At 46.5% G+C, this 24,979-nt stretch overlaps 1 protein-coding gene across 1 annotated transcript in view; it reads left to right on the forward strand.

The window, feature by feature from the left end:
• The first annotated feature begins 1,239 nt into the window (after positions 1-1,239).
• Positions 1,240-24,979, forward strand: part of KCNB1 (potassium voltage-gated channel subfamily B member 1) — a 120,435-nt gene continuing 96,695 nt past the window's right edge. Inside the window, exon 1 of the mRNA XM_010205094.2 lies at positions 1,240-1,879. Coding sequence (XP_010203396.1) covers positions 1,313-1,879 — 567 coding nt within the window. The 5' untranslated portion in view covers positions 1,240-1,312. The remainder of the gene's footprint in view (positions 1,880-24,979) is intronic.

Raw genomic sequence — 24,979 nt, forward strand, 5'->3', positions numbered from 1 at the left:
GCCGCCATCCCTCCGCCTCGGGGCTGCCCGCGGGGGGATGCGAGCGGGGCCGCCCCTGCTGCCCGCCCCGCCGCAGGGTGTAGCCGCCCTCGGCCCCGCACAGCCCCGCACCGCCTCGCTGGGAGCCCACAGGAGCAGGTAGGTGCGGGCCGGGTCGGGCTGGGGGCAGGAGCCCTTTCCCCGGCGCGGAGGCAGCGGCGGTAGCTCCGTGTTGGGGCCGGGGAGGGGGAGCCCGCATCGGCGGGGACAGGGGCCGAGCCCCGGAGCCGCGCCGGCCCTGCACGGAGGAGCCGTTCCTTTTTGCGCCGAGGTTCCTCTTCGTGCCATCTTGTGTAAGCAACAGTGCTCCAGGCTGTCATAAGCCCCCGCCGCCTGCGAGAGGAAGGCTTGGGGTTTTCGCGTGTTCCGATTTTGGTTGATTTCCCCGTTATGCAGAGGGTCGGCGTCGGGCGTGTGTGCGGGGCGTCCCCGGGCAGCCCAGGGAGCCAGAGGCTGCAAACACTCTCCTTTCCCTTCCCCAGCTCTTTTCCGTGGGGAAATGTACGAGGCTGGAGTTAAGGAAAGCCTCCGCGCCTCCCTGGAGCCGCCGCAGCCGGGCAGGGCAGCAGGCACCCCGGCTCCGGCGAGCTGGAGGTTTCCTGGCCGGGTCACAGGGGCGCCTGGGGTGCGGCGCCCGCGCTCCGCAGGACGCCCCGGCGTGGACCGGCGGCGGGGCCGGGGCGCTCCCCGCCACCCGCTCGGGTTAAGGGAGCAACGTTACCGGCGCAGCCCTGGCTAACGGCCCGGCTCTCCTTGCTGAGCGGTGCTCGTGGGAGCTCTGTGCCCCTCCGCTGCCAGTCGGCAGCTCCCAGCCCTTCGCTCGGAGGCTGCCGGGGCCGTGCTCGGCCTCCCCAGCTCCCCAGGACGGGGTGTGCGAGCGGCCCTGCGGGGCAGAGGCGTGTGCGGGAAGGAGCGGGCCGGGGCCGGGGCCGCCGCCGCCCGGGGGAGCTCGGCGGCAGCGGCCGGGCCCGCACGTGGGAGCGGCGGGCTCCAGCACGGCGCGCTGGGACAGCGGCCGCCCGGCCCGGCCCGGCGCGGCCCGGCGCGGTTCAGCACCGCCAGCGCGGTCAGCTCCCGCTCCGCCCCCGCGCCCGCGGCCATTGGCGCTGCCCCGCGCGGGGTCGGGCGGCGGGCGCGGGGCGGCGGCCGGACCCATGCTCCGTGTCTGTTGCAGCTCTGGGCCATGGAGGGGAAGGAGAGGTGAGGAGAGCCGCCCCCGCCGCACCCTGCCCCGCGCCGCACCTCGGAGCGCCCAGCCCCAGGGGGACCAGCGATGCCTCTGGGGATGAATAAGCATGGATCTCGCTCTACTACCTCTTTGCCTCCGGACCCCACGGAGATCGTCAGGAGCAAGGCCTGCTCCCGAAGGGTCAAGCTCAACGTGGGGGGGCTGGCCCACGAGGTTCTCTGGCGCACCTTGGACAGGTTGCCGCGGACCAGGCTGGGTAAGCTCAGAGACTGCAACACGCACGATTCCCTCATGGAGATCTGTGATGACTATAACCTGGAGGAGAACGAGTACTTCTTCGACAGGCATCCCGGGGCGTTCACCTCGATCTTGAACTTCTACCGGACTGGCAAGCTGCACATGATGGAGGAGATGTGCGCCTTGTCCTTCAGCCAGGAGCTGGACTACTGGGGGGTGGATGAGATCTACCTGGAGTCCTGCTGCCAGGCCCGCTACCACCAGAAGAAGGAGCAAATGAATGAGGAGCTGAAGAGAGAAGCCGAGACCCTGAGGGAAAGGGAAGGGGAGGAATTTGATAACACTTGCTGTGCTGACAAAAGGAAAAAGCTCTGGGACCTTCTGGAGAAGCCCAACTCCTCCGTAGCTGCCAAGGTAAGATCTCTACATTTCTTCTCAAGTGTTCTCTGCGTTGGCTCATGACTGGGGTGATGCTGATGTGATATATTGACTGCTACCTTTGCTTTAGCATGTGGACATTTGTTGCCGGCTGTATGCTTCAAGTGAAAGGGAGAAAGGCCTCTGAGATACAAACACGTTTTAATGTATCTCTTTGGGGTAGCTTGGAAGGGATCTGGTTTGAGCTTTGATGGCATAGTCTAGGCTGCCCAGTGTGGGAGAAGCTCCACTGACCCCTGGGTCAGCAGACACTGATTGCTGTGGCTGAAGGTCGATAGACACGTCATCCAGTGCCCTGACTTGGCGTGTTTTGCAATAGAGATTTCTTTAGGCCTAAAACATGCCTGTCTCCTCCTCCTTAACCAAACTGGGAGCTCTTAGACCTAGGTCCACCCAGGAAATAATGTCTTCCATTCTAGGACTTAATTAAGAGTTTTTGTGGTGGAATACATCTCCTGGTTATTTCTATCCTGTATGCCCAGGCTGCACGTCTGCTAAAGCTAGTGTTTGGATTTCATCATTTACCTGCTTCCAGACTATTTTATATCTCCCTGTGCTGCAGCTCTGTCTCTGTCAATAGTTGAAGTGCTGCTTACTCTGAAGTTGGTGCCAGTGCAACAGATCTATTTGAAGGCGTTTGGAAGATCAGATCCATGTTAGCAGAAACCGATGTCAGAGTTGGCTCTGGTAATTTAGCTGTCTCATGTTAGTCACATATTCTTTAGTGAGGAAAATCTCTGCACACAGTGATTCAGTAACCATGGGGACAAAAGTGAAGGGGGAGAGGTTGAAAACTATGGGATGAATAACTGGAAAGCATGAGAGACTGAGCTGGAGCGACCAAAACTTGAATTTTCTTTGTACTGGTGTTCTTACAGTATGGCAAAGGAGTAGAAAGAGGCCCCAGCTACCTCTTTAGCACCACCTGCCTCTTGTACATGTGTTTGAAAATGCAGACCTTAGCTCCATTCCCCCAGGAAGGCTGGCTTTGTTGGTGGGCTACTTATGAAAACAGACTTCTTTCCCTTTTTTCTCTTACTGAATTGTTGCTCACTTGAACCAAGAGCACGTGCAAAGTTTTGGGAAGGGATTTTATGGAGTGTGTTTGTGGAGCTAAATGGCTTATTCTGGCAGGGTAAGGGAGAGGTATGGTCAGCTGCTGAACCCATTATAACTTTTTAAAATGACAAATGGAGCCCCAGAATATCTTCTTCTCTCCAGTGGCACAGATGACACTGTGCTGAACACATTAATCATTTATAAGGCTCCTTTGGCACGGTCCTGGAATCCTGAAACATAGGCCCCAGGCCTTGCTGTCTGTGGCATTGACTCAAAATCCATTAGGTATCGTTGATGTTCATGATTTATTGTATAAGAGCAGGGGTCATTCCTGCCAAATAATTGTCTTTTGTGATTTAGAAATGAAATACTCCCAGAATTTTCTCAGAAAGTGAAGCTGAGTGTAAGTGCATTAGGCATTGCAGGCTTTGGGTTAAATGGCAGGGGATGGTAATGCCTTGTTATCCTTCCTGGTTAAAGCTACCACTCTGTGGCTTCATTACTGTAATGAAAACAGTCCCGTACGTTCTCAGACCTCAAATATTCCAGCAGTTCCCAGAGACAGATTTCTGCCCAAGTGTAGCAAGGAAAATGGGCATGATGAGTAATTAGCTTGCCAAGCAGGGAGAGGGGAGCTGCTAAGCCTGTTCTTTATCTGATTTTCTCCCTGCTGGTGGATAGCTTTTCTCTCATACCAGAGTATGCCCTTTGCTTTGATCACCTTCATGAGAACGTATTGAATAGCCCAGACTCATCTTCAGCTCCTGATGGAAGGGCATGAGGAAAGGGACTTGGCAGCCTGACCTGTTATCTGACCTAGCCAGCTGTGCCCAGGCTCTCTGTTTCAGCCTGTTTTCTAAATCTGAGCCTGTCTGGTAGCTCCTTGCCAGGAGCTTTCCTCAGCTGACTGCTCAGCAGAGCACTGTTGCTGAGGCCACAGGCCTGCAGGAACTTCTGTCACCTTTCCTAAAGCCAGACTCTATCTGCTTTGCCACGTCTGGGAGCTCAAACTGTTCCTGTAGAAAAGGAGACAAAGTAAACTATTCTGAGGTGTAATGACTGTCACTGAAGGACCTAAAAGAAGTGTTCTGCTCTCGCTTATTATTTTTCTTCAGGCTTCTGCCACTCAATGAAAAGAGTCTTCCATTTAAATGTAACAAATACAGACTACCTTTATCTTCTCTTGAAGAAGTCTAGAAGGTGGCTACAAATACAGGTTTTCCCCCAAATCCAACACAATTACTTTGTAAGTGATGCCCCGTTGTCCAACTCCTGTTCCAGCAAGGTGGGCTTTCTTGCTGGCTCAGTATTGTTTGTACTTAACATTTCTTGCACAATGCCTGACCTGACTGCTCCATAACAGCTTACTGCAGAACTCTCCTGGTTATCCTAGGACTGGTGAGATCCTGAGGGAGGGAGCTGTTTTCCATTTGTGGTTCGTTTTGGTTCTGGTTTTTTGTTGCTTTTTTCTTTAAAAGGGAATTATGGGATGTACCTCAGGGTGGAAAGCAGCATTTAAATGAGAGATGCAGAATCCCTCAGACCTTATTTTTTTTGTTGCTCTTTTACCCTTATCTTTTGACTAATCTGTCTGGCTTTTTAACTAACCACCTCATGGCAAGCAGTGGCTTATTTATGCACGATGCTTCACCCTGTACGTGACTGGAAAGAACACTCTGTTAGATTCTTATAATCCCCACTCTTTGAGAGCCTCCAGATTTCTCTGAGGCATCAGACAGCTGTTGAAGCCCCAGGCTTGCTGCCTTTTTGCCCTCCAGCACTAGCAAAGGGATGTTTGCTCCTTTCCTAAAGGCTGCAGCCCCCGAGTCTCTGCGCGAGGTGCTGTAGAGCTGCAGGGCAGCACTCCAGTCCTTCCCAGGGTCAGACATTGCAACAGACACCTCAGCACATCAGTCAATGGCACTTGGAGGCACTTGCTGTGCTGTACTCCCCTGAACTCACCTTTCCCAGGGGGAAATCCCTATGTACAAAATTGTGCACTGAGGGATCCTCCCTCTACCAAATGAAAAAATATTTATCAGGCAGTTATTAAATAAAACTTCATTTCTCTCTCTCTACTCTCACAAGACATATTGAAGAATCAGTTTCTCCTGCTTCTTATGACTTTGCCTGTATATCCCTGAGAAATTCTTTGTGGATGCTTCCTCCCCTCCCTGCAATCACTGTTTTTTGCAGATTCCTGTTTATTTTTATCACTGTCCCAGTCTCCCTTGACAGTTTGTTGGTTGGGGTTTTTTTTGTTTGGTTTGGTTTTGTTTTAAACAGTGTTCCTCCTGTACTTTGATGTACTTGCAACATCCATTTTTAACCATAGAGGACTGTCTGGTGCTCAATTCTATCTGAATTTACCCCAGGTGAAGATGAGGTGCAGGTATTTTCTAGAGTAGCTATTACATTTTGGTGTATGTAAGTTTTCCTATCCTCAAGAAAGAAAAGCAGCTCTCCAGAAGCCAAATAGAACTGCTGCTTTTTCTCAGGACTCAGTGTCCATGTCAGGGCAGTAGTAGCCAGAAGTTCTCCAGTGCTCTGGTTTGGGTATTCAATCTTACCTACTCTTTCCCTTGCCAAGGCTAAGCCTGGGCAGCTGGTTTGTGTCACCCACAACACAGTCAGCAGCCCTGGGTTTCCACAGCAGAAGTCCCTCCTGTAACTCTTGCTTTTTTTTACTAACCAAGTTAGGATCTGTGGGTCTACCTGCCTGGTGAGACATTCATGGCCTTTAGGAGAGCCAGTTGAGCTATAAATCCAACTTTGTGGCATCCTGAAAAATTGTAGGCTGCAGTAGTTCCATGCTTTCCAGTACAAACAAATAACAAATTAGACCAACTCGACATCTTAATTAACTTATATGGTCTTGGGAATCCTCTGATCACCTGGACCTTTTCAGCAACTCTGCAACAACAGTGGCCTTTTTGTCTCTTAGGAGGAAAACAAATCCTTTCTTCTTTTATTCCTTCCAAATAATTACCCTGATCAATATTTGAGCAATTAGTGTTGCACAGGGGGTGGGGGGTAAAGTCTGCTCGTCTTACAGACTCCTCTGCATGTGCTGGTTTCATCTATTTTTCTCTTGCTGTCCTGAAGGCTGAGAAAAACACGATGACATCACCCACTTTGCAAAAAGCTTCTCTGCATATCTGCATGTCAAGTAGGATGTGCACTTCCTCTCCTCCTCACTGCTTCCACTTCCCACTTTTCCCTGTCCTGTTGGGAGCTCAGCTGCAGCAGTCCCTCTGTTCTGCCAGGCTATTTTCTCATCCTTTCCCTTGTCCCTACGATGTCTTTGCCGGTGCAATAATATCACGTTTATCCTTGAAAACGTGCAACTCCAATTCAGTAATCTTATTATGCATGCCTGTACATTTGTTGAACAGCTTTTCTTGAGCTGCACGCTGCTCTCTGCTGCTAATCTCTGGATGCAATGCTTAGGGATTGGGGAGGTTGCTCTGTAAGCTCTTTTATTATTGTTGATAGTAGTGACAAAATAAGAATGATAAAGCCTCTTGGAGATGCATTCGCTACATCTAGAGCGTTCTTCCCCCACATGGGCTTTCTATTCCTGGCCCTCCCTTATGGCATGCAGTTTTCATTCATCTCCAAACCTGCCTGAATTTAGCATTGGGCAGAGGAAACTCCTCTCCCTAATTGCAGGGGTCACTTCTTACCAATGTCTTGTCTGTGTCTCACACTGTCATCATCAGGTAGATGTTGGCTTTGTCTGTTAGAGCCAGGTTGCCCATATTTTACTTGCATCTGTGACTTTCATTTTCCTGATGCAGTTTCTGCCTTGGCTTTTCTGCTATATATAGGAGACTTTTTCTGTTCATCCAAAGTAAACTCCTGCCTCTAGAGATCCTCAAAAGCAAAGCCTCGATCCAAAGCCTTTCCCTTGGCTTGAAGGATTTGCCATTTTGGCCTATAGATTATTGCTAGGTTTCTAGCACAATGCTGTCCTGTGGACACAGAAACAATTGCTGTTCTGTATCAATCTCTTTTAATCCTGCAGCTCCTTTCTGAGTGCTTGTCCTTCCACTGAATTTCTTAAACCTTTTGTCTGGGGAGCCCTAATTCCTATATTCAGTTCCCTGCAATGTGTCCTCTGCTTCTGTCTCACTGATGACCTTCCACAATGTATTGCTGTGCTGCCAGTTCCCAGAACTGTCCTGTATTACAGCTTCCATCAACTCCCAGTTTGGGGGGAAAAGGCTCCTAGCATTATTTTCAGCCTAATTACATCCTGTGACTCTTTCCTAGCTCTAAAGGATCTTGCTGGGAGTCCCTGTAATGTAAGCGACAACTTGGCCGTGGCATTGCCTTGTTGGTCTCTCACATCCCTAATGCAATGTCCAATGTTATTTCCTACGTGGGATGCACCTGCCAACAAGAAGCTTGTTCTAAGCTCTCCAGATGGGATCCTCACCCTTCAAAGGTGATCGATTCTCCAGACCTCTTACTGCAGCCTTGAGCACCCCTTGGATCCAAGCGGGCAGCTGCCTCTAAAGGGTTTGAGTTCAGCAGTTCACAGTCCAGGCCTTCAGCTTGGCAGTCTCCAAAGGATTTTATAGAAGGAAAGTCAAAACCTTACACCTGATAGTTCTTCTGATGTACTTTCCATTCAGTCCATGAAGTATGGTGTGCATGAACATGTATGTGTAGGCATAACCCTGGACTTTTACCATCTCAAGCTTTCCACTAGGAAAGCCTGCAGCAAGTTTGTCCTCCCTAAGCCTAAGGCTCCACATCTGTGTGAGACTGCCTGCCTCAGGAGGGAAGCTCAGGCTGAATTCCTTAGAGGATGTGTGCTATAGAAGTATAGTTGGTGCTATTTTTAAAGCATCAGTTCTCCTTTGTACCTTTGAAAAATTTCTGTGAGAAATTAATTCCCCTCACTGCTCAGCATCCTCCCATCCTGCCTGTGAGAAGACACGCTTCAAGCTGCCAACATCATCAGGCAAAGAGGTAGGAAATAGTGCAAGAATGGAAAATCTCTTTTGCCCAGCTGTAACTGCAGAGGTTTAATAACAATGGGCTTCAGGAGAAGTGTTGGGCCTGATCCATATAGGAAAAGCCAGTGGGGTGTAACGCTCGTGAGGTACCAGGGGGAGCCTTGGCTGGTACCTGTGCAAACCACTTGCACACGCTGCCACGTCGAGTGTGCCATGCCCAAGGGGTGTGCAGGGACCCAGCCCTGCTTGGGGCAGGCAATGCAGAGGCACGCTGGAGCTCTGTAGAAATTGATTCAGTGTTTAAAAATGCTTTCTTATAAATATTCTTGCCATTGTGTTCTTTCTCTTGCCTGTTCCTCTTGATCCTGAAGATCACAGCTTCCTTGTGATCTGTCTCGATGTAAATGCCCCCATGGAACAATCCAACGTTACTTTTACAACGTGAGCGTTGCTATTTGTCATTGCTAATGGCAAAATATTTACGTCAAAGAAAGTTCACAGCTGATCACTTAGTTCATATAATAAACACAGTCAATATGATTTACTCCATGGAGATATCTGGCAACAACAGAAGAGGCAAAATGTGGCTGGTGAGTGTGAGCAAGACATTAATATTGGCCTTCTCTGAAGAAGCTATACATAGAAGCTATACATTGTCACTGCTTCTACTACATTAGGGCAACTCTTAACAGTAAGGGTCTGACCCTTGTCTGCCTAATTTCTTTCCTAGATCTTGAGGCTTTAGCTCCATCAGGGGCTGAGTTGGCTTCCCCTGTGTTGTACCAAGACTGGGAGCACTGGCACTGCAGTCTGGTGACAGCTGAGCTCAGGTTTGGAGGCTGCTGTCCTTATTGGGTGAAACTGTTTCTAGAGCTGAGTGGTAAAGCAGCTTTGTGTTGCTCTGTGCCACAGACCCGTGAGCTGGCAGCACCTCAGAGTCCCAGCCCCACACCCTGTTGCTTAACTGTCTTCCCTGAGCTGCTTTAGCTTTGGCACTCTTTATCCTTAAGATGACCTTGCCCTAAGTTTAGTCCCTAGGGCAGTAGCTACACATTCACCTCCTGGCATTCTCAATTACTCAGTACAGCAAAAGTAAACCATGTAGTAAGCTTTACCCCCCTGAGTTTGGCTAGCCTCTGGTTTCTCTCTACTGTCCTAGCTTTCCTTGGCCTCTCCTGTCTCCTTTACAGGCTGGTACTAGCTGAACGTGAAGCACTGTCCCTTTGTACCTGCTACAGCCTCTCTCAAAATGCTAACATTTAACCATCCCAAACATGTTTATGTTCTAGGTCCCCCAATAACATCAGCACCCCTGACCTTGCTTCTGTGAAGGGTAAAACTCCCACTGAATGTAATGGGAACAGATGAGTATTACAATGTCTGTACTCATCAAGCAAAGCTCTCAAAGTGCTTTGAAAAGATGGATTAGTTAAGGTCAAGACAAACCAGTGATATATGTATTATCCTCATCTTAAAGTGATGATCATTGCCCAAGGTCAGTGAGGAAGGCCAGGGAGGGACCCTGGCTTCCCACCATGCTATGTCACCAGTACACTTCAGTGGTATAGATGAGCTTTCAGTGACTCTTGCCTGCTGCCTACATGTAATATCACAAAGGGAAAAGTGCTGGCAGCCCTGTGGCTGTTTATCCAAGGGAATGGAGGGAGAAATCAAGCCTGTCTTTGTTTCACCTACCGAAGTGAGCCCAGCCTGGAAAACTTGGTCATGTTTGAGTGGTTACAGGAAAAGGGGAAGTTTTTTTTCTGGTAGATCTGAAAGGTCTGTACTGAGGCATTTTCAGCACTCTGATGCAATTCTGATGGTAAAGGGGGGGATGTGGGGATGCTGTCTAGCTGCTTTGAATAGCAAGAGACTACATATGTTAGACTATATATAAATGGAAAAACCTGTTGTGGAGTTATATAATTATCCAATACAATATATATTGATATGTACACACATATAAATATACTTTAATTCCCCTGTGGAGGGACAATTTTCTTTGTACCAAAATCAGCCTGTACAAGGAAGGTATTTATTTTCAGTTAAAACCTCCTAATCCTAGCAACCAGCTCCCCTTTGAGCTCAGCAAATGTAATGAACAACTCAACATTGCCTCAACAGGAGTAGTATCTCCTCAGACAAAAGGTTGCTGCCTTTGATAGCAGCAGTGTCTGTGTGAACATGAGGCCTAGTAACTGGTCAGAGAGTGAGCTTTTGGATGGTTTGAGCACCCTTCTGTGTATTTTAGGTATCAGCAAGGAAAGCTTCTCTGTGGTTTACAAGGAGAGAGGTTTTGGGGGGACTATTTATCTTTTTCCTTCCTAAGACTCTTAATCTGCTTTTTATCTTATCCCAGCTCACAACTCCAGCAACTCTTCATCTTTGTGTAGGTTTTCAAAGAGGAGAGAGAGCCTGTTTGCTTCTCTTTGGGAGTACGAGGTTGCTGTGTCGTTCCCTCCCTGCTGTGTGACCCATTCCATGCCACCTCCAGGGGAGATGATGGCAGCCAGCCTTTCCCTTGGCATCCAGCCTCTGCCTGGCCTCAGAGATTGTATTGTTTTTAGTAATATTCCCTCTTTCCTCATTCATGAGTCTCTCCCAGACTCGTGTTTCCTGGGGGTGTGTTTTCCTGGTTGGGGGCTATTCTGGTTGAATGCTGTGGACTGTTGGTCCAAGAGCTGTGGATGTTTTGTGCTTCCTCCTGAGGGGCTGGCACTGCTGTGTGGGGAAGGTGGCCTTAACTCAGCCCTTGGCTGCTTGGTTGTGTGACCGAAACCTGAGTTGGCACAAGAGAAGTCAATAGCAAAGCAAAAAACTGAAGCACTTGTTGGTACCTGAATCCTATATTGACAAATTTCACCTAAAACCCAACCTGCATCAGGCATCCATCTAATCTGATACAAACCTTGTGTCTCTGACAAAATCTGGGTCAACAGTCAAAGCACATGGAAGGCACAATGTGTTTTAAAGTTCATTTTTTCTGTGATACATAATTTCCAGTTATTACAAGTTCAACTTGTTCAGTGCTGTTTGGAGTAGGATTCATGTTGAGTCTCTAGCCAAAAGCACAGATTAGTTTTGTTTTATTTAAGTCCATTTGCTCTTTTTCATTTTTGAACAAAATGGAGCTGTAAATCTCATTTGCAGTACATAAACACCAGAAATGCTCTCTGTTTGGCACCGATGGACAAAATGTTTCTAAACCCTGATTATACTTACCAGTTGGTTTTGCTTTGTAGGCTTAAGATTCCTTAGGGGTATCTTTAAAAAAAAACAACCCTGATTTTCCTGAAAGAATAAATTGAAGATGTGAACAAAGAGGTCTGTCTCAGTCTCACTACTTACAGCCTTTTGTAGGGAGCAGGAACTGTAGTAAACACTTTCCATGACACAAGAAATCTCTTCTGTGTGCCAGGTATGCTTTGCTTGGCTGGCTACTACCATCAGATACCATTGAATAAACTGGGAATGGCAACATGTTGTGCCTCAAAGCACCACTAGCAGCTCCTTGGTTCCCTGAGGAGCCTTTTATATGGCTCTGTCCAATCATTTCTTATCCTTTTCTGCAACAATTCAGCGTCTGTCAGTCCCAAGCTTTCTCTGCTCTGGCATCCAAGTGCATCATAATGTACTTGTCCTCTCAGTTGTCTTGTGAAGGAGGGCAGTGTGATTATCCTGGTGTAGCTGCAGAGGGTACAGAGGGACTAACTAGCTTCTCAGGGTCTGTGTAACGCATTCCTAATCCCTGGATCACTTTTTTCTCTGGTGCAGCTGGATCCCAGCTGCATGAAAGAGGCATCTGTAATACACAAGAGAGTTTAATGCTCCCATGCAACTGCCTGAGAATCCATCTCAGATTGGGTTTTCAATTTTGGGGTTTTTTCAGGTTTCTGGGAATCTCACTTTTATCTGGCACAATCTCAACTCTGAAAAACTTCATTCACACAGCTGTTCTTTTTCTTTGTTTTGAAATGTTCATCTATCACCCCACATACTTCATTTCTTTTGTATCACGTTTTTATTAACCATAGTTGCCACACATTAAATAAGCTCTCTGTACTTCTTCTAATTGGTGTGTTTGACCACTTTCACTGTTAGTAATTAATGTAATACCCTTGTACTCCTCCATATCTGGCCATTCTCAAATCAAGTGTCTGGATAGAAAAGGAGTACAGCTCGCTTCCTGAGGTAATGCTCACTGCCTGCTGTCAGTAGAACAGGGAGCTTTCACTCTTTGTTTGCTTGTTTGTAAATTTTTTGGTAAATCCATCCTTTATAGCATAGAAGTGAAATCTTTTTTTAGTGTTGTCTCTTCTCCTGTCAATGTGCCAGAAGTTTATTAATAATACATAATAATTATACACTGCATTTCTTAGCTCTTTTCATCTGAGGATCTTGAAGTGCTTCACAAACATTAATTAAGTAATCCTCATGACTGCCTGCTGCAGTAACTATTATTATCCATCTACACTTACATGTGACAATGCAGAAGAAATAGTAAATAAGAAAGTCTCCCAGATACAGGTAAGAACAAATGTGGCTTAGAAAGGTAAAGCAAACTAGAGCAGGTATCACCATTTTGTAGCTGTATTTCGTGTAAGTGAATCCACCAGTCTGCCTGTCAGCATCTGTGCCATTACATCTGAAGGCAGCTGGTGTTGGACAAAGGCTGAAGACAGCAGTTAGGAGATTTTTCAGACCAGCACAGTATTGTCTTTGCTGGCAAGAGGAAAGCTGGGATTGGCAGAACCTGTGTCCCTGGTTGAAAGCAGCAGAGCTGGTAGCAGAATGCTTTCTCTGAAGCAGCCTCAGCAATGGGATTCACTCCAGGAGAGCATCTGTTTGTTATCCTTTGCTGGAGAGGTCCCCTGGGTGCAGCCCATCAAGTGTATGCAGTGTCCGGGGAAGTGTCTCTAACCCTCAGCAGGCCCAGCTGGTCACCAAGGCTGTCACAATGATGACTGTCATCCAGGGCCCACACCAGATGGATATAAGGGACCCAAAGCTGTCAGCCCAATGCAGCTGGTCCCATGGAAGGGTCACCATACAGACTGTGGGGACCTTCACACTTACCTTTTCATCTCTGACTGCTCCCCTGCTTGCGTCCCTTCCACAGGCAGCAACTGCACAGCTGCCCCAGGCAGGGTCTGCTTTTGCAGGGGAAGGAGTTTTTGTGATGTTCCCACTTAACATAGCTCTCACTTTTCTATGCACAAAGCTTTAGGAAGTCCTGCACAGGCTGGAGTGCAAAGATTGCCTCAGTTCTTTCCTCTCAGCCCTTGGACTAAGAGTTGTGTGAGCATCTACGTCTTATTACTCTGACTGGTGTCACTTGGGAATGGGTTTGCTCTCAGAAAGAAGAGCTTTTGTTAGGGTGGAACAGAGATGAGAAACAAATAAATACCAGTGTTCTGGCAGCAAATGACCCTCACTTTGCAAAAAGCATGAAGTACAGCTGTAGTGAGCTGAATTAAACGTAGGTTACTCAACACATGGTTGTTCTTAGCCTCTAATCTTCCCCAGGTAAGAGTCTGATCTCAGCAGGTTTTGCAGCATTTAGCTGAGAAAAACCATGTCTTTTAAATGTGTTACCTCTTACTACGAGGAAGGCAGGCTCACAACAGAAGTTTGAGGCTGCAGTGTTAGATACCTGTCAGTTTTGGCAATGTATTATGGCAGTGTTGGGAGGGACTATGAGAAGGTGGTTTGGCCCAGTTTCCCAGGAGTGAAGACGACCCTCTGGTACCACAAGAGCTCTCAGATATGTCAGCCTGTGGCTCTGCCTTCTGGAGGAGATGCCAAATAGCATGACTGACATTTACTTCTGCTGTATTTTGACAAAGTTGTGGGCTTGGTAGCTGAGTCTAGATGTATTGGATCCTATTTAGTGTTAGCTTGATCCTTCAAGGTAAATTTGAAGCAGATGTGTATAAAATCTGATTAATGCCTTACTGATCTGGACCCTACTTGTCCTGCCTTGGCTCAAACAGGTCATATTAAAGGGAACTTTTCAGGAACAAGAACTTTGCATATCCTTCATGCAGCACAAGATGCTGACAGACCCAGCACTCACTGTATGTGTTTTCACTCCTTCCTGACTCCAGGTTCCTGTATATGTCTCAGTATGGCAGGACAGGGCACTTCTGGGCTGTCCTGGCAAGGAGATATTTCCACCAAACGTATGTGCTGGATTTTAGCTCACTTCAGGTATCAGAGTTCATTTTGCTAATTAAGGTGTTCTGCTTGCTCTGTCTGTGTTTATACACAATGTTATTTGATAGGAGTAACTTTAGACTTCCAGCAATCCCAGGGAACAGTCTCATTTAACTCCTGCAACTCTGGCCAAAGCCAGCTTTAGCATCTGCCATCTACTTGTTGAAACACGAGACTCATGGTGTTAGGCAAATGCATCAGGTCCCATTGGAGTGGTATCTGGCCTCTCTTGCCTCTCTTTCCTTTCTGCTGAACATGGGGGCAGGCATAAATCCTTTTTTTTGTTTTGCATATACATTAAGCTCAGGAACAAATTTGCTGAAGTTTCTGGACATGAATGAATGGCCATGAATGAAACCCACTTGACTTTTAATAGTTATTTTTAAAGATGCTCTTAAGAGCTTCTTGTAAAGCAGCTGTGAAATACTTCATAGCTTTCACTGTCTTCTGGAAAACTTGCTTCATGGTCCAGATAATTTGGGCATGGCAATGCCACTTCCAGGAGTTATAGATGTAATTAATTTAATTCATAAGCTCTTTGTAGGAAGTTCCATCTTTTTGTTCATGTTTATATAGCACTAAGTGCAGCACTATCCTGACTCACAGCTTGTGTATGTTACCCCAAACCAAGTAATAAATATGTTTTACAGAGAAAACAAGCCATTGTAGAAATGTAGGAGGTTAGTTTCCATAATTGTTAATCCCATAACCAAACTGGCTTGTTTCTTGAGGAGGAGTGGCAGAAGGATGGCATGCCTCTGCCTGCTCTTCAACTGTGCTGCTGGAGTCACCAGCACTTGCTCACTTCAACCGGGACCCAAGTTTCCAGTAGAACTCCAGGCTGTCCAAAGCAGTGAGAGAATAAAGGACTTGTTTGGTTGTGGTGATCTTACACATCTTTCATGATCTCCAAAGCAGTGAGTGGAGCAGAGATGGAGAGAAAGCTATTGCTTTGGCCATCTCTGCCTAATTCACCTAAACTGGTTGCATCCCAGGTTTTGTTGCTATGAACTAATCCTAAAGCAATGGAAAGGTGATGCCCCAGGCATTTTGTGCCAGTCTCAGTACACAAGTGTGTTACTGATCCCTTCCACACAGATGTAATCCGTGGTCTTGATTGGAGCAGATTTGGGCAGGCATGTGTGGGCAGAGGAAGGATGAACAGCTAGGCTGTGCACACACTTTCTGTGATTTAGCATGCAAATCAGGTAGCTGGAATACACAAATGGATCTTGCAGTGTCTACAAGCAATTACTTAATCTGTGTGTGGAAAAACAGGATAATTGTGTGCAAATTAGATGTATCATTGAAAACATTGCAGTTGTGTGTGTGTGTGTGTGTGTAAATGGTCAGCAAGTCAGATCCTTTCTATCAGTAGTTAATGTTTCTATATCCTAAGGGAAAATAAGTGTTAAGTCTCTTTCTGTTTTTATTCCTTTTTTCCTTTTCCATCAGGTCCTTGAACTGTTCAAATCTCTGTCACTTCATCCCTCGTTCCCTATGTTACTGCCCTGCCCACTGGAATGTTTCTTTACCTTGGTAATTTCAGAGGAATAAGCCATAACACAGGCAATAGGCTCCATCTTCCTGCCCACAGAATGATCTTTTCCATCAAAAGTACACAGCAGCCCCCTCTTTTAAAGCCTGTTTCTTTCAGTAAAAGTCCTTTGTCATTGACCTCCTTGCTGCAGTCTTTCCCAAAGTGTTTCTGGTGAGTCCAGTCAGTCAAAACTTAGCAATATGCTCTTGAATTCAACCCCATGGCATTGTGCTGCTTTGCTTTGTCTTCCCTCCACACAGGTGGGATGAGACCTCAGACTGAGATGGCAGTCTGGTGAGCAGTGGCATGGCTGATATTGGCAGATTAGGGCTCATGGCTTTGCTGTAGATTTTCTGCACAGGTTCCAAAAGGTGTTTTTTGTGCATCTGACCAACATCTCCAAAGGATGGAAAGTGTCTCTTCTCTTTTCCCATTATTGTCTTGGTAGGACATAAATCCTTTGGGCACCACTTCTTTACAATGTTCTTGTACATCAGAGCCCTAATTCAAGGGGCAAAACAAACAGTCTTTCTACAGCCCTGCTGGTAAGCATCCTTGCTGCTTGTATTCTTCAGAAGGAATACAGATAAGCTTAGTTTGGCCAGCTGTCACTTTTTCATTTTAGCACCTTAGGTGGTCAACAGCTTAATGATCAGTCTTAAATATCACCTGTCTTCCTTTCAGATGGACTCCTTAAGCTGTTGAGATGTTTCAATACATATTAAGCAAAGCAATGATGCCCTGTGCCAAGGAACAGAGAGCAAGTATGGCAAAGCTCCAGCCTTTGCACCTGTTCTGGTTTGCTTTTTTGTGTGAAGTGCTGTATAATTGTCTTCTTCATTAGCAGCCTGCTGAATTCTGGCACGTGAGGGATGAAAAACTCTGACTATGGATTATTTCAAATGGTTTCCTTTGGGACCCAGTACAGAATGGAGATTTTTGGAGCTATATGTTTGTATAGTAATAAGGAATGGAAGATGCCTTCCCTTGCCCTGTTTCAAAGTTCTCTGTTAAGAGAGAGTATCAAAACAGCTGAGCCTCCCACTCTGCCTAGTGCATACATGATGCTTAGATCCAGCTGATCCTCTGGCTAGATCTGACTAGAAGCAAAGTGAAAACCTTGCTAAGGGTGGAAAACTTCAGCACACACGTAACTTTTCGCATGTGAGTAGTCTCCCTGAAGTCAAGAAGTCTTCAGCATCTGCTTCATGTTGAGCATGCAGCAAAGAGAATGTAAGTTGTGGAGCAATTAAAGGGCCAATTTCACTGAGGAGGCCAGGAGTGTGTGCTGGCTCAGTTTCTATGAAAATAAGGACATTTTCCCTTTCCAATTAAAATTCTTCAGTGCTTAAGGTTAATGTGACATCTGCAACATCCAAGAGGCCTGGAGAGATTGTTTCTGTGGAACAGATGTTCAACAATCTGCATCTTTAGGTATTTTAGTGTCACTTTGGACACTTTCTTGCTTCTGCTTGCAGAAACTGGATCCTTCATGTCTACAGGGAAGGCTGTTCTCTGTCCTGGTCAGTCTCCATAGTGTTGATCTTGATAGGATCACAGAGTGCTCCGAAGAAATCTGCTTAAGCCCACTTTACAGGCAGGAGAACTGAGGTGCACTAAGACACCTGCAGCTTTCTCAGTTCCCAGGTGAGGTTTGAGCCACAGGCAGGAGTTTCTCACACAGTGTCAGACATGTAGGCAGTGCCAAACCAGCCAGCTGAGCTGCTTGTCAGATGTGTGCTGTGCCCTCCTGGCCAGGGCTCAGAGCAGTCATGCCAGCAGTTACCTCAGTTGGCATGCCAGGCTGGTAAGCCACACTGAAGCACCTCCTGAGCCCGAGCCCAGGCATCCTGGGTGATCATCAAGGTCTTATCTGCTTTTTGTGGCTATAACTGACAGTGCTGAGGCTGGGAGCTGTGAGGTTATGGCTGAAGCAGGAAAGGGAATCTCTATTGTCTCTAATACAGCCATCTATCTCCCAGTGCACACAGACCAAGTCCTTTCTTCTCCCTGGAAAAAGCAACCCTTGGATTCTCCTGCCAGTGTTGCAGAGCCAGTCACACCTCAAGAGAGTGGGACTAAGGGAGGAGAACCTCTTTTTGGCCTCATTTGGAAGTATGCTCCTGAATTGCATTGCAAGAACCCTCTTAATGCAAAATCCACGTAACAGCAGCTCTGAGGGCCAGGTTTCTCACCAGGGTGAAGGAGTAGGATGCCCTTACAGGGTCTCAGCTAGATCGAGAGGCTGGCAGAGGTAGAACAGCCTAAAGCCTTCTGTTATTCTAAAGCTTTCTCTTTTTTTTTTCTGGGGAAAACAAAGGGATAAAACTTTTCCAGGAACTTTCAACCAGCTCCTGAGTAGGGGTCTTGCTGTAGCAGCAGCAGCTGAGCAGTTTCCCCAGGGAAAGTCCCCAGCCCCAGGAGTGCTGCAGCCAGCCAGCACATGCAGATGTTCTCCAGCTTGCAGAGAACATCAAGGTCTCTTTTGCCAGATAATAAATCTCAGTCCTTAACTGGCTCTGCAGGGATACTATTCCTCTCCAGGTGAAAAATCACATGGCCATAAAATTTTGTAATATATAAACAAGGCAGACGTGGTCAGAATCCTATTTGGACAGATTTATAGCTTGACTATGGAGCAGTAACTTTGCCTGGGCTTCGTGCCACTGGTAATTAATACACATCCTGGGCTCTGTTTTCCTTCTGGACAGTGTACTCTTGCATGCCTGTGTTTTAAACTGAAAGTCTGCTGTCTTCTGAGAGAGGCTTTCCTGGGAAAGCTGTGCTGGAAACCTATTGCCCTGCAGATTGTGTGGATGTGAAAGAGAGTGAATGGCCAAATTTGGGAGAGCAGCATTTCCCCGGCATGCTTAATGCCTCCAGGTAGCTGGCACAGAGTCTTCATGCAGTGATTAGTATACAGACAGTCAATGTCTGCCATAATTTCTGCCTAGACAGAGCAGAAGTTGCTGGAGTATCCCCATTTTGTCTTGTTGACATTGGACAATGATCTGCAGCTCTCTGCCCTGAGTGTGGGATATTTATGGGTAGTGACTAGGTGCAAATACCTATACCAAATCTTTGAAAGCAACTTCTCTGCTGCTAATTTATTCCAGCATATTTCAGCAAAGCATGTACACGTAGGCTTCACTTTCAGCATGTGCTTTGATAACATGTGTACATCTCAAAGCTGACTAAAGCTGTGCTTATGCTCTCCTGGAGTGGATCAGTGCCACGGAAGAGCTGGGTGTCTATTGAGACAACTTGGAGTGTTGTGGTGACAGAGAGGCAAGGACATGAAGGAGAAATTTATTGCCAGCAAGCCCTCCTAGTAACAGAGTTGGCAGCAGGGTCCCATTTGGCCCACGAAGAGACGGGAGACCAGATGAGGATAGATCATGCTGCCTCAGTATTTACCTCTTGTTGTCAAATGCTGGGTGAAGCCACCATTTTACCTTCTCCTCCTGGTGTCTTTTCTTAGAATAATGTTGGTATTCTTCATCGTCCTCCTCTTCCATGAGTTACCACCCTTTTGAGCTGCCCAGACTTGGCCATTTTTCATCATTCAACCTTAGGTCATCTTAAGGCATTCCTCTGCAACTCTGCCCTTCAAAAGCTTTGAAAAATAATGAAGGAATTAAAGAAGAAGACAAGGAGAGGAGAGAAAATTATCCCATATTATTCCAGGGAACATCATCCCAGCACTGGATTTGGGCATAGGTTTTCAACTTGGACAGTCTCCCATGTATGAAATCCATGCTCAGCACTGTCCAGCTCTGTAGCCAGAAACTACTTGCAATAACACATTTTTTTTCCCCTTCTCACACAACAGCTGCTCCCTCTTCCCTATCATTCCCATTTTCTGTAGGCATTTGGTCACAGTGCTCACATACAGAGGAGTTTTGGCATTGTGAGCCCCCTCCCTCCTCTGGTATGGGTACAATATGAAAGATGTATCTAATTAATGCCTTAGTGCTACTCAGAAGTGTCTGTCCTCAAATGAGAGGCAAGATGCTGAGCATGTTAAAATCTGTCACCTTTAGGGTCTGGATTTGAAACAAGCCCTGTTGTGTTGCCAGGTTATTTGTTTTACCATTAATGAGATTTCTCCACACTTTTCTGTCTCTGTACAGTTTGGAAAGCACGTCCTTCCTAGGCCAGCAATCCTGGAAACATAGGCCTTAACAACAAAATCAATATGGTTTCATTAGACTTACTGCTTGGTGTGCAATTATGTTATTTTCTCAACAGCAAGAGGCTGTTTCAGCTCAGGCAGGGAGAAGGGCTTAGCCAGTAGCTTGCTGAGGCTTGCTTGGAAGCAGACATCGGGCTGCTCGAGCTCAGGGCTTGGGTTTAGCACACACCAGCTCGGCACTAACTCCCCACAGGGATGTTTTTGTGTGTGCTCTGTGTAAGACAGTTTACGCCTTGATTGTGTATCTGAAGCCATGGAGACTGTGGACAGCAAAGACTACCTTGTGTTTGGGATTGAGTCACTCACTGGGGGTTGAATAAAAGCCTTCTGCAGCGAATTATTCCATTGCAGGTGCTCTGAGACCTTCTTGCACATTACCCCAAAACAGCTGGCTCACATGGCAGTTTGACAGCACATGTATGGGCCAAAACACTTCTTTTTAAGGTAGATGATGAGGTGAAAGGATCTAGCTTTCAGATTAATGACCTAAGCTGTATTGATTAAATGAAAACCAGTGTGAAAGGCTGTTTGCCATGGGATTGGCTGGTACATCAAAAAAGAGAGTTTCTTTGGGTTCAGAAGTCAGTGGTATGCCAGCATTACTGCTAAGGCATGGGCTTTGCTCCTCTTTGTACTTTCCCTGCTGTTTACAGAGTGGTGGTTTATGAGATTTCTTGGGGGAGAGTAAGATGCAAGCATGTGTTGGGATGCTCCAGAGTGCTGTGCTGTGCTGGCAAAGGCCAGAGGAAACTCTGCACTGATGGCTGCCTCGATATCTTCATTCCCACAGCCCCTTCCCAGCACTGCCAGCACTTCTGGCAGCATTTGAGCAAAGACTTTAATTAGGGCTCTGTTACTGGAAAAGCCAGGAAAAAAAGCCCTCTCTTTACATCTGGCAGAAGGTACAAGCTGCCTCTGTCTGAGCTGGTCACACAATTAGGTCTCCACACCAGGATTTTCTAAGCATTAGAGGTTCTTTTTGTGATACACACAGTCCAGTTGTTTTTATGGCATCTTCCTAAGCCTTCAGAAAGGTGCATGGAGTGTGGGTGGAATGGTGGTTATTTGTTATTTGAGATGAATAACACACTATGTTCAAAATGACCTAACCTGTCTAATTATAGAGCTAACAGCTGTGTTATAATTGAGATTTCCAGGTGAATGCTTCCTCTGCTGCTGGGGGAAGGGTATAAAAGTGCATTAAACTATATCAAATTTGCTCCTTTTCTCATATCATCAAACAGATTTAAGATTTGTATGGAGTAAGGTGTCTATGTCAGTGGCACTGAGTATAGTGAAAGTCACAGGAGATGTCACCCATGGGATCTATCTTTAATGTAGACCAACAAACTTCTTAATCTCTTCCCACTGCCCTCATCTCTCCTTCCCATTATTAACATTCAGGGAAGCTCCAGGGAAAGGAGTATTCTTAAAATTTCATACTCTTATAGAGGTGCAAATCATTCCTGGGGCTTGCACCATTAAAGAGGTATTTGCAGTCATCAAGATGATGGATGGTAAAGGCTTCTGAGCTTTTCAGAGGAGAGCTACTTATTGACTTCAGAACAAGAGGGTATGCAGAAGGATTAGCACTCAATAAATCCATCACAGGAGTACCAAGATGTTATCACTTGGATTTGGAATATCCCAAAATAGCTCAACACCTTGGTAATTTTGCATCATTTATATACTCTCAGCTGGGTAATACAACTTCCTAGAAATGGATCTGATAACCTGTGCTGTTTTAAGAGGCTCTGTCCCTATTATTCATATGTTTCTTCACTTTGCATTCTGGCAGAAATAATAATTTTCCCAAGGGCCAGCATTCATGCATATGTTCAAAACACAGGCCCAAATGCAAACACCACTAAAACTGTTTGTTTTCTTAATTAACAACCCCAGCAAGCACTACATCAGGCAGGCAGTATCCACCAGCACTTTAGAACAAAGTACACTTAGAACCAGGTGCAGCTATTTACCAAAAGCTTCCAGAAAGCCATCAGTAAGGCTGTTTGTTTTTCTAGCATATGTTATGCACTCACTGCAATCTATGAGATGGTAAAAATACACAGTTTAGACCATCAGAGCTGTAAAAAGATGCTAAATAAACAGTTACCCAAGGAACTCTTTGTGGCTTACAGCTGTATCTTCTGTGTGAGGCAGAAAAGGTCATGGGGCAGGATGTTATTTGAGGGGCTGCGTTGAGCAGTGCTTCACAGAGATCTGGGTGCATCTCTTAGCAGACAGGACACCAGGGTGCAAGCCAGCACACCAAGATAGCTCCTTGTGGAAGCTTTGTGTTGTGGGATGAGAGCAAAGAAATCTGTCCTTTGAGATGAACACAGCTTTCACAGAAACCAGCGAGGAGATGCAGTTTGTACCTTACCTCCTGCAGTAATGGGCAGTGCAGAACAGAGCTAGAACTAGAGGGAATCATAGAATTGTTTCATTGGAAAAGATCTTTAAGAGCATGAAGTCCAGCCCTCCACCTCACGCTACCAAGTCCATCACTAACCCATGTCGCTCAGCTCCATGGCTTTGCAATATTTCCTGGGAGGGCGACTCCCCCACCTCTCTGGGCAGCCTGGGACAGGGGCAGACACCCCTCTCAGGGAAAAAGGTCTTCCTCATCTCCAATCTAAACCTCCTCTGGGGCAACTTGAGGCCATTTCCTCATGTCCTATCACTCATTATTTTGGAGAAGAACCTGACCCTCACCTCACTCCAGCCTCCTGTCAGGGAGTTGCAGAGAGTGCTCGTGTCTCCCCTCAGCCTCCTCTTCCTCACACCAAACACCCCCAGCTCCCTCAGCTGTTCCCCATCACACTTGTGCTCCTGACCCTTCCCTGGCTTCGTTGCTCATCTCTGGACACATCACAGCCCCTCGATGTCCTTCTTGTAGCAAGGGGCCAAAAACTGCACACAGCAGTTGAGAGGGACATTTTTGCTCAGGAGCACCTCTTTACCTTTGGAAAGCATTTGATGGCTGATGCCAGCAAAAGGCAAGTGGAGGAAGCACTCTTGTGTTAAGGGCTGGCTGCAGAGAGGCTGTGAGGCATAAAGCACGTTGATTGTGGACCTGGGGAACTGTCTGAGCTGCATGGGGAAGGTCTTATGGACTGTTACCTGCAGATTTTTAGATGCAATGATGACAGAGTCTGTCGTTACATGTAAAACTGCAACTCTGAAGTGGTTTTGAGGAAGGGATATTCACTTTCAGGACAACAGGGGGAAAAAGTGACTTTTCCTAAAATAACAGGCATGCCAAAATGGAGATTTTATTCATTGATCATTCCAAAACTGCCCAAGAAATTCTTTTACAGAAATAATTGCTGACTTGTCTTAGCTGCAGAGGCTGGGGAAGCATGAGGGACCCAGCACAGCCACTGCTGGTGTCTGTGGGAGCTGGACAGGAGATCTGGGCTCTTCAGTAGGTGCTCGTACATAATTCATTGGGCTGCTTTTTCAAAGGACATTTGCTCTTTCTTGTGTCAGCCACACGCTTCTGACTCGGCTGAACTGCTTATTTTTTCACTTAAGCTCTGCCCTTGTTCTGACAAAGGATTTTTAGTGGTTTATTTTTGATTACTAACAGCCTGGTAGAAAGTTAGACTCAGATGTTGTTTTCCTGGTAGGATGGAATTCCTGGCTGGTGACTTTCTCAGCCCGTCCATCAGGCAGATAAAACAAGCTTCTATTTTTTTTTCTCTCCACTGTCAGATTTTTCAAAGGCTCTTTCAAAGCAGGTGCATAAATTATAACAAAACTCAACTCAGAGGAAAACTCTTTAAGTCTGCACCCTACTGAGAAGGGATTATGGGGAGTGGAAAGTATGAGTCATGACATGGCTACTTCTTTTAGACAGAGTTAATACCGCTCCAGGCACAGCGAGGGAGAGTCCTCTGGAGGGGCAGCCTGTTCTCTCTGTAAAACACGTTTCCACTCCTGCAAATCTGATCAGAGTTTCAAGAAAAAAAACCAAAACCAAACAAACCAAAAAGGAAACAAGTTGGTGAGATGTGCTTAGCCTTTGATTTCCCTAAAGTCTGTTTTCTTGGCTTGGTTTCCAAGCATTGCAGTCCCGAGAACGTGAGAGTGTTCAACTCTATTTCGACAGTTCAGCTATGGTGCCCAGGGATTTATCCTGGCTGCTCTTTATCTCTGCAGACACGTTTGGAGATGGAGACTGAATTAAAGGCCCCAGGCTAAAACTTTGCCTCTGATTCACTCCTTTTGTAGCTGGACAAGCGGCCGGTGCCGGACCTGGAGCAAGACCTGCTCTGGGCTTTCTGTATATCAATATTCCTTCCCTTGCACAAATATTAAGCTTTATAAATACTGAGGGGCTAAAGGAACTGTGAGGCTGGAAGTCAGTTCCCATAAAGCTCCTGTAATACTGAAGCACTGTGTCTGGGCTTCTGTATGTCTCCCTCAGCCAAGGGAAAGTGCAAGAAATGTCTGCTGCACCATGCACAGATACACACACTCCCTTGCCCTGAGCAATGCAGCTATACCCTTGAAATCAGAAACACTTGCTGTAAAATTGACTTCTCTCTGTTCTGTTCCTCTGCAGTTCTGTTCTTCAGTCTTTGTCAGTCAATGGGATGTTTTTCCCCTGGGAACTTGTGGCATCCTGGGATGCAAAGCCTTGGATGAGGGAGAACATGACAGTGTTCACTCAGAACTGCAGGCAGGGGTGTTTGCTTTCCTACCAGCTCAAGTTGAGTTTAAACCTGGTTCCTGTGTGCACTGACCAGAAGAGACCAATGAGCCCAGGATGAATTTGTGTTAGAAAACAGCTGAAATGGATACATTGGCAAACGGATTCACTTTGGTCTGTGTCATTTTTTTGATGGCTTTAGTAAGAAATTATGGATAGGGCAGCCTTGTTCAGCTGTGTCTTTGCAAGCCTAGAGTTCTGGTTTCAGAAGGCCCATCTATAGATTTTCACAGCATCTCAGGCTTTCTCCTGAGCATCAGGCTTTTTCTTTAAAAAGCTTGGAGCTTTCAGCTGACACAAGTCATAAAGTTATCAACAGACCCACTGAGCCCCAGAAGTCCCCTCAAAGTTGGAAGCAGGACTGTAATTCTCTATCTTT

The sequence above is a fragment of the Colius striatus genome, chromosome 16 (genome assembly GCF_028858725.1).
Source record: "Colius striatus isolate bColStr4 chromosome 16, bColStr4.1.hap1, whole genome shotgun sequence".
Classification (NCBI taxonomy): Eukaryota; Metazoa; Chordata; class Aves; order Coliiformes; family Coliidae; genus Colius; species Colius striatus.